Here is an 8,947-nt window from a genome sequence, read left to right as displayed (position 1 = left end):
ACGGCGTCTTTTATTCGTTCCACTGGGGTTTAGCAGGTGTGTTTATAAAGAGACGAAAAATGTTTGGGGACTGTCCCCCACGTTCTAGTTGAGATGGTATAACCCAAGAGGCAAAATGATGCTTGCTACTGTTGTTGCGAGTTGCCATTCGTTCTACTAAACCATTAGTCAAACGCCATCATGTCTTCTGTCGTTATTACATAAACAAAAATCTCTTTACTGTTACTAGTGTTAGTGCCTCAATATGGCTACGCTCGTGAAAGCAATACAACAAACTCAAACGTGTCTTCGTTCAATGTTGTCAACCAATATCCAGATTAATTTTATGCAAATTTTCCTCAATTCTCCGGAGAAATTTTCATAAAAATTTGAAAAACCCGGAATTCCGGGAAAATCCGGAGGACTTTCATCTCTGTGTGTTGATACTGTGTCACTAAATACTGACACCTGATGGACTTCCAAAATCCCTTCAGGCAACCCACCTGACAGACAGAACTGACACCGATTTGATGACCTCGTGTATACAATAATGTTATTCAAGTCCTTGCATACATATTCTATTATTCCATATCTGTAAATCATTCATTCATTCATTCATTTTCTGAACCGCTTTTTCCTCACTTGCGTCGCGGGGGGGACGGGGTGCTGGAGCCTATCAAACGTATTTGGGGGAGGGGTTTTTACAGTTCATCATGAAGTCCGCCCACCATGTTTCAAAAATTTCCTCCCGTTATTTTTCTTCAAACTATCCATTGACAACGAGGTTTCCGCATTTTTTTCTCCAAATTTGCTTGAACCCTTCAAGACCCTTCAATTTCCCGCATGTAGGAACTCCTCTTGTCAAAATAGTTTCATCGTGGGAAGTCATGGCTGCCCATCAGCTGCGCGTTCAGATGTACGTTTTCTCAATTTGTTCCTATGATTCCCCTGTGTCATGCTGCTTCTTTCCTTTGTTGGCGGATTCTGTTTATTTCTACTTGCAAACCAAGGGTACAATAGATGATGATTCTTTTACTCCTAAGTGGACTTTTGGTCAAGCTTTTTCAAGAATGTTTCACAAAACCCGCCCCCCACCCCCAAAAATAAACTCATCCCACCCCCAAAAAGATACTTTTTTTTAAAGTATGTGTAATGAAACAACTTGTAGAAAACACTTTTTTTTTTTACACGAGAGGAGCTTGTATGTTACTCTGAGCCAAATGATTCAAAATAAAAGGTATTAATCCATTCCAATGATGAGTTACATTTTAGTAGTCTTTCCCAGTTTCTTTGGAGGGAACGACGGTCATGTTTAAAAATAGATGCCATCGGGATGTTAGGCTACTCCTATGCAACATCCGCTAAATATTTTCTAATATCTGAGATGTCAGGCTCCTCAAAAATCGCAGTGGTGTTTATTCAGTCGCTTAATAACCATTTTCAACTGGCTCATGGACTAAGTGTAAGGGGTAGATTGTACATTTGCATAAAAATGTTAGGCGTAAAAGTACCAAGTAGGCAAATAAAACCCCAAAACAAAACAACCCCCCGACTTCACAAAAGTATGGATACCCCAAATTTCTACTCACGGTAACAAGTATTTTTACTTGGTTACCTTTGTAGACTCCCCCTGTCAAAAATCACAAAATCACCAGTCCATGAGGAGATTTGCTCCGTTGTTAAAAAAATCCGATCACAGACATGACATAGCAGCGAGAGTTAGCCCTGACTAACCTTAAAGATGGCACTCCTGCTCTTACAAGCTCGCTAATCACTTGCGCTGACCTGCTCCCACGTGAGCTGCCACAGATGGCTCAAACTATAATCGATGTTTTTCCGAACGAGCCACGGCGCCTTCCCCCCTCGGGGTGAAGGCTATCCGACCTCACAGAAAAATCGGTCAATATGATGATTAGTATGTGGAAAAACTGAAGGCACTCCTATCTCAAGGCACCAGTGCGGTCAACGGTAAAAACACAGCGACGTTTCTTTCCCCTTTCACTGGGAGTAGGCGCCGCTGTCGTGGCCCAACCATAGCGATGCTTCCACATCTGCTGCAGTTTATTGTTGCCATACTGTTACTAATCCTGTTAATCATACAGCATTGCTATTGAAGTTTCTCCCTGCCTCCATATGCCGATGAGCACATCAAGCACATGATTACATCGAGCACGAGACAAAACAACCCTCAAGTTCCAATCCAGTCATTCATGAAAATGACTTTTGTTGCATGTCTTGGAACTTAATATGACATTGCTGTCCATGGAGACATCAGCCACTATGTCAATATACTATTTGGACACTAACCTGTCTAACGTGGTGTGTTTTTCTAGAGCTTCTGCCAAAGATTGTTTGGAGAGTTCCTACTTCAAGGAGAAACCGCTACGTGAGTAAACTGTCCTTGTATGAAATCAGAGCTTTACATTGTTCCCGTATTCTCATGCTTATCTCGTTTCTTTTCTCCCCTCTCCATCCCGTGCAGCTTGTGAGCCCGACCTGATGCCGACCTTCCCTCACCATCGCAACAAACGTGCTGCTTCTCAGGCGGAGAGCCACTCAAAACGCAGCAAAGTGTAACCAAGATCGAGACCTGAAACAAGCGGCATGCCAGCAGTCTTTTTCCACATGCGTGTTTTGTTCACATTGCTGCGTAGAATACCCACACAAACGTTTTGCCTTCAATAAAAATGAAGCGCGGATGTTCTGCTCACTGCCGGCCTCTCCTCTACTCTGCTACACACAACTTGTCATTCACCTGTTAAATGATGCAATTAGGAGCAATCACCTTCTTGCAACATTGAACCCTTTCATGCACCCTGTGACCTGATAACATGGTAAGCTGTCCACTGTCCCTGAAAGGGTTAATCATGGGTATGCGGCGAGCTAACAGTTTCGTGAGGCTTTGAGCTGAAGATAAATATGCCATTCTGTGGCCCCTCCCTCCCTGTAGGAGCAACGCTTGAAATTGTGTCCACTCACCTCATTCTCCCAGGTTTTCTTTAATTAAAAAAAATTAAAAATTACACTGTACATGGAGACTCGTCAGGGTTCTCCATTGTGTCTTCCTCTGTTGGCCATTGTCATTTTGTCTCTTGGACTGGTTGTACTGTAAAGTCAATTCCATTGCTCTGTACATGTACATGTGCAAATTTACATTGTCTTCCAACAGAATTGTTTGAGCTGTACAATGTGTATGAAGGGGACTTGAAAATAAGATACTAAAGCCCTTCCTTCATGTACACAGATATTCCAGGCAAGTCCCAAACATTCCTTGGGAATTACGGCACTTGACTGAAACAATTTCTGAAATTTGCAGATTTGGTCTTTGTCTAATTGGAACTGAAATATTTAGTTTCAACACCACATGTAATGCATAAATTGTGGGATTTCTTCCAACCGGTTCCTCAGTCCCATGCATGCAACAGAGCACATGCTTCTGTCACACGAACAGCACAGCAACACACGACTACTTGGTTCAATTAAAACAAATGCATGTGGGGTGACATGACAAAACATGTTCATTGTGTTTTATCGTGCACTTTGTATAAATTAGCAACAGGCATTTGACCAAATATCCAATCGAGCTGAATGTTCTAAACCCCCGTTTCAATTCCATTGTACTGAACATGTGAAGGACTGTATCCCGAGCAAAAGCCTGCGAGGGCATGGGTGTCACTCGACTTTTCATGGTTGCCGTTGTTAGACCACAAACGAGCTGAGTGAAACAAAACTTTTTATTGCCTAAAAAAATACCCAAATTGTCAAGCTATTCTAAATTTCTTTAATACGCATGGAGGCATATTCAATACTTTCAACTTGTACAACCTGAACTTCCAGATTAATAGGTACAATATTTGCTGCAGGTTTTCCTCCCCATTCCCCATCAGCTTGATTGCCCCTAAAATAAAGCAAATAGCAGAAATGCAATAGATAGCTGATATTCACAAGTCTATAATAGAGTACCGGTACTTGTTCTTGATGACAGACTGCCAAAAAGTGTCCATTCCACTGAAAAGGTCATCTTTATTTATGCACCTTGAATTAGTAGTAATTCAGTTGTAGTAATTAGTAGTAACTTTCACATGAATACAACGACGCACTCACAGCATACCAAGTCCATCACTTACAGATAGACTGTAAGATACTGATGCAGTGTCTTCATTCGAATCATGAGCAGAAACTGCTCGAAAGATATGCTTGAACAATCTCCTTTGACTTTCGTAAAATATTTTGAGGAAAGAAACTTGTGGGTGCTAAATCATCAACAAATGGACATTGCCTATGTTGACTACGAGAATAAAAATTGTAACCAATTTACACCCTGACATGCCAAGAGCCTGTGTCACAAACCGTACAGTGTTTCTGAATGTTTAAATGGTCAATACCAGCTTTTAGGCATTTGCCCATGTGTAATTTCAACCAAGAGACAGATTTGCTCCATTGATGTTTAGTATCAATTAATATTTAAAAGTCACCCGTTAAGGGTAAAATGCCTGATACACAGAGATGTGGTAGAGGCAGCAATGATTTACAACATGACACTCAAAACAAGTAACTCTAAATAACAACAAGGTGTGTGCATTAAGACAGAGACATGAAATAAAACACGTTGTCAATCTCCTTCAATCCAAAAGCAAAGTGAACCACAGCGCAACAAAATGTCCAATCCTTCAGTTACCCCTTGTCACCTGGGTTGTGCTGTAGCGGCAGCTTTTTAATGATGCATCATCTAAAATAGGGAGTCGTGCCGAGTTTTCTCTTCGCGGCATTTGGTCAGCAATCTCCAGAATTCAAAACGGGTCGAGTGGATGATTCTTCTGGGTGAAAACCGTTGCAAGTCTTGGAATCCAAGAGAGGCAATGAACCAAGTGCAGTATGGTGATATAAGGCTAGGAGGGGGGCAGGGAGGGGGTGGGGGGAGGGTACAATGATGAGAATGGCATTTGTTTGCTAGACTGGTATGTTTGCTCGGAGCAGTTTGACTCATTTAAGATGGGGGAAGTATTTCACTCAGCCTTCCATCCCAAAGTCCTCTGTGAACTTCTTGACCTTGAGCAGATCTTCAGTGTTGACTGTTGGGCGAGTGGTGGAAAGGGACCGCAGCATGTCCGACTGCAAGTGGAAAGAAGAAAAACATGACTCTGTCTTGTTTGACGTTCTTTCTATTCACACACTCATCCTGAGCCCATGTGATGTGTGTGCACTTGCGGTGCTCCGATCTATTGGCCACCGATCACGATCGAGCGATTTCTACGGAGAAGCGCGTGATCGACCAATGCCGATCACAAAGAAGGATCAAGCGCAACTCGTACTTTGCAGCCTGAAGCCTGTGTGCAGTGTAGGTTCCATCACCCCTTTTCTTAACACTGCACGTTACAGATCAAACCGGTAACTGGATCACCGAGCTGCCAACCTACAGAATAACATATTACATCATCAGATAAAAAACAATTTTATATGCTGTTCATTTGCAAAACATAATCATTACTCTGCAACCATAAATTGTGGCTTCAGTATTTGTTATTGTAATGTATTTTTCGCTGTAACCTTGTAATGGCGCATCATTGCAGCTTGTATAAAAGTATATTAGATTTCAGTGTGGCATCAATAAAATTACTATGGATGAATTAGCCTTGACTGGTTCTATGAATCTTAAGACTCCAAATGAAAACACAAATATTAAAACAAACTACATTTAAAACTGTGCCATGCGATTGGCTGGCGACCAGTTTAGGGTGTCCCCCGCCTGCTGGCCAAAGACAGCTGGGATAGGCTCCGGCATGCCCGTGACCCTCGTGAGGATAAGTCAGGGTTTTTCCTGGCCAAAATTGAGGCAGAGGGGGCACAATCCTGACCATGCGCCATGATGTTCATTTATTCCATAAATACAACAGAATCATTTTCTCTTAGAGGAAACATACTTTAAGTTACGAGTTCCAACTACAATATGACTATTATCATGTTGAAGCAATTGTTTATTAAAACTTGCAGAGGAGAATGATGGACACATAGCTTGTGTGGGGGGTGGACCACATTTGTTTGAGATTTTGAAGCAGCCTTCAAGCGCTCTGTGGTACATGTCCATCTGTGCTGCAATAGCACGCTGCAGTGTCCTCCGTTTAAAGAAACGAAAACAAACAAAAAAAAAATTCTAAACTGTATTTTAGTTCTCGTGAATTTATTACTTAAGTGTTTTTATCTACTACCATCTTTGATATACTTCTCCTTCTCTTGTGCTGCTTTGTGAATGGCCGTCACCTCATGTCTTTTTGTAGTTGGTTGATGGCTGTCTCACAAGGAAGGCAGCGTTGCCTGCTGTGTTGGGGCGCAGTTCTTTTGGCATAAATGACAGCGCATGCCTTCCTCAGTATGCCTGAGGCAGGTACAGTGATTTAGGCACTGCTTGTCAAAGCCAGTGGCTCATGTGTTTTTAAAACGATATGGAAAGAGAAATAAAAAATGTTTCAATCATGCACACGAACTTTGCGTGATGCTCCTAATTGGAAATGTATTCATGTAGCTCTGCTGATGATTTTAACTGCATGTGCACCACTTTTTCCAGAATTTTGGAAATGAAAGGCAGCTTGGAAATTTGACAGGACATCTTGATCAAGGGCAGCACAAACAAAGCGGACTCTTTTCCCCCAACAAACAGAAGTTTTTACAGGACAAAAACATTTCAGGGTGCCAGCTGACATCACAACAAATTAAAATATGTCTGAATCCATAATGTGATTCACAATCCTGTGTTTTTACACTTATAACGAGTGTCTATGTCTGGTAAAGTCATAATTTCAAATTTAATGAAAATCATCAATGAAAACCAGGCTTTGCTTTTGAATTGTGGTTTACAGGATCATTTTAAAAAGTCATGAAACAAGCCTGACGGCATAGTTCAGATCCTTCTATGGATGTTCAATAGAATTCAGATCAGGCCCATCCATCCATTTTCCAATTCGCTTATCCTCACAAGGGTGGCGGCGGGGGTGCTGGAGCCTATCCCAGCTGTCTTCGGGCAGTAGGCGGGGGACAACCCGAACCGGTTGCCAGCCAATCGCAGGGCACACAGAGACGAACTACCATCCACGCTCACACTCACACCTAGGGACAATTTAGAGTGTTCAATCAGTCTGCCGTGCATGTTTTTGGAATGTGGGAGGAAACCGGAGTACAGTGATCCCTCGCTCTAATGCGCTTCACCTTCCGTGGCTTCGCTGTTTCACGGATTTTTTTAGTGCAGTTTTTGTAATGCTTTTAAACAGTGAATTGCGTTCTGCATCCTGATTGGCTAAGGCACTGAGCAATGTGAACAGTCTCGGCACCTCATCTTTGTACACGCATACCCCACAATGTCGACGAAACATTCTGCACCAGCAAAGGCACCTGAGGATGCGCTCAAGCAATATTATTTTACAGTACAGTATTTCCAAAAAGTATTATAGTTATTTGTTGAAAACGTTTGGTTTTTTTGTGCTTGGGCCTGAAAACAGGTTTTGGTCTTTGGTTTCATTCTATACATAGTTCAGTATTGTATATTAACTGTAAAATATAAAGCTTTACTACTCCTACTTCATGGATTTCACTTATCACTGGTTCTTTTTGGAAAGTAACCCCCGCGATAAACGAGGGATTACTGTACCTGGAGAAAACCCACGCAAGCACGGGTACAACATGCATACTCCACACAGGGAGGCCGGAGCTGGAATCGAACCAGAGGTTGACGTGCTAACCACTGGGTCACTGGGCCGCCTTCATGGAGGGCCATCATAATTTTAAGTGTTCAATAACTATAAAACTGTAGCAGCTCAGCCACAAATTTTTACAGCACCAACGACTGGCACCATTTCCAACCCATTTGGGTTCAAAGGGGGGGGGGGGGGCTGGGGGACGTCATCATAGTTTTAACTCTGTTATATCTAAAAAACCCAATATTTTTATAGCAAAAACAGAACACATAAAAATTGCAGCATTCTGACCCATTTGGGTAGAAATGGGGGCTGGGTGATGTCATCACTAGAAAGTAAAAAGTGTAGTATCAATAAAATCGTTGCAGCACAAACTGAAATTCTTACAGCAAAAATGAGCACAAATGTAACGCAATGGAATGGTAGCCTTTCAGGTTCATTTGGAGAAGATGGTGGACTGAGCGAACTTGAATGCCCTAAAAAAAAAAAAAATCATGTCTAATAATTGTCAAATAGCAGCAGCATAAAACTGCACAAATGAAGCACAAACGTAACGGGACGGGGACCAACTTCACACAGGTCATGAAGTGACGCGCTTCAGCGTAAATCATGCATGGGTCTCCTCCCTCATGCAATTGTGGCTTTTTCAAGGTGACTCCTGTATTGATAATTCCTGAAATGTGTGCAGAGCTCACCATGCAGACTATTGGCTCTAGCAACTTATCACTCGGCACATCCATCCAGGTCATCTCTAGGGCAGCAGGGTCACCAGGTGAACAAGGCGTCAAGAGGTCGTCCACCATGACCTGATTGTTGCTGCGGGACGGGCCGCTAATCTGTAGGACAAGAAACAGCAGTGGGCATGATATAATAAAATAAACGTGGAGAAAATTGTTGGCTCCCCACTGTTAATTAAAGACAAACCTAGAGTACAGTGGTCACAGTAATAACTTGAATCAGACAAGAGTAGCATATTTTCCGCACTAAAAGCCGCACCTAAAAGCCTTCCATTTTCTTAAAAGCTCACAGCGCGCCTTAAAATCCGATGCACCTTATGTATGGTCATTACGGTAATATGTCAACTCCAAAATCGCTCCTTGATCGAGACATGCTTACAACGCAGAGGTCAAACTTCAAACTACTCTGATCGTTGCGACAGTGAAACTCCAGCTCCAAAGAAATCATGTTTACAGCAAGAAATTTTTCACAACGGGGTTTTTCACTGTAGCAAATTTGATCTCAGATGTAAACACACACACACACACACACACACACACACACAG

The 8,947-nt window shown here is 42.3% G+C and overlaps 2 protein-coding genes across 3 annotated transcripts in view; one reads left to right on the top strand and one right to left on the bottom strand.

The window, feature by feature from the left end:
* Positions 1–2,694, top strand: part of cdk10 (cyclin dependent kinase 10) — a 22,183-nt gene extending 19,489 nt beyond the window's left edge. For both annotated transcript variants that reach the window (XM_019871734.1, XM_019871735.1), the window contains 2 exons: positions 2,313–2,365; positions 2,462–2,694. In XM_019871734.1, coding sequence (XP_019727293.1) covers positions 2,313–2,365; positions 2,462–2,556 — 148 coding nt within the window. In that variant the 3' untranslated portion in view covers positions 2,557–2,694. The remainder of the gene's footprint in view (positions 1–2,312; positions 2,366–2,461) is intronic.
* Positions 2,695–3,699: 1,005 nt separating this feature from the next.
* LOC109516918 (vacuolar protein sorting-associated protein 4A-like) overlaps positions 3,700–8,947 on the bottom strand; it is a gene marked incomplete at its 5' end in the record, with an annotated part of 18,036 nt that continues 12,788 nt past the window's right edge. Inside the window, 2 exons of the mRNA XM_019871736.1 lie at positions 3,700–5,091; positions 8,360–8,500. Coding sequence (XP_019727295.1) covers positions 4,990–5,091; positions 8,360–8,500 — 243 coding nt within the window. The remainder of the gene's footprint in view (positions 5,092–8,359; positions 8,501–8,947) is intronic.

The sequence above is a fragment of the Hippocampus comes genome, unplaced genomic scaffold (assembly GCF_001891065.2).
Source record: "Hippocampus comes isolate QL1 unplaced genomic scaffold, H_comes_QL1_v1.1 scaffold623, whole genome shotgun sequence".
NCBI lineage: Eukaryota > Metazoa > Chordata > Actinopteri > Syngnathiformes > Syngnathidae > Hippocampus > Hippocampus comes.
The sequence above is the reverse complement of the archived record's forward strand: the minus strand, read 5'-3'. Positions and strand labels throughout refer to the sequence as shown.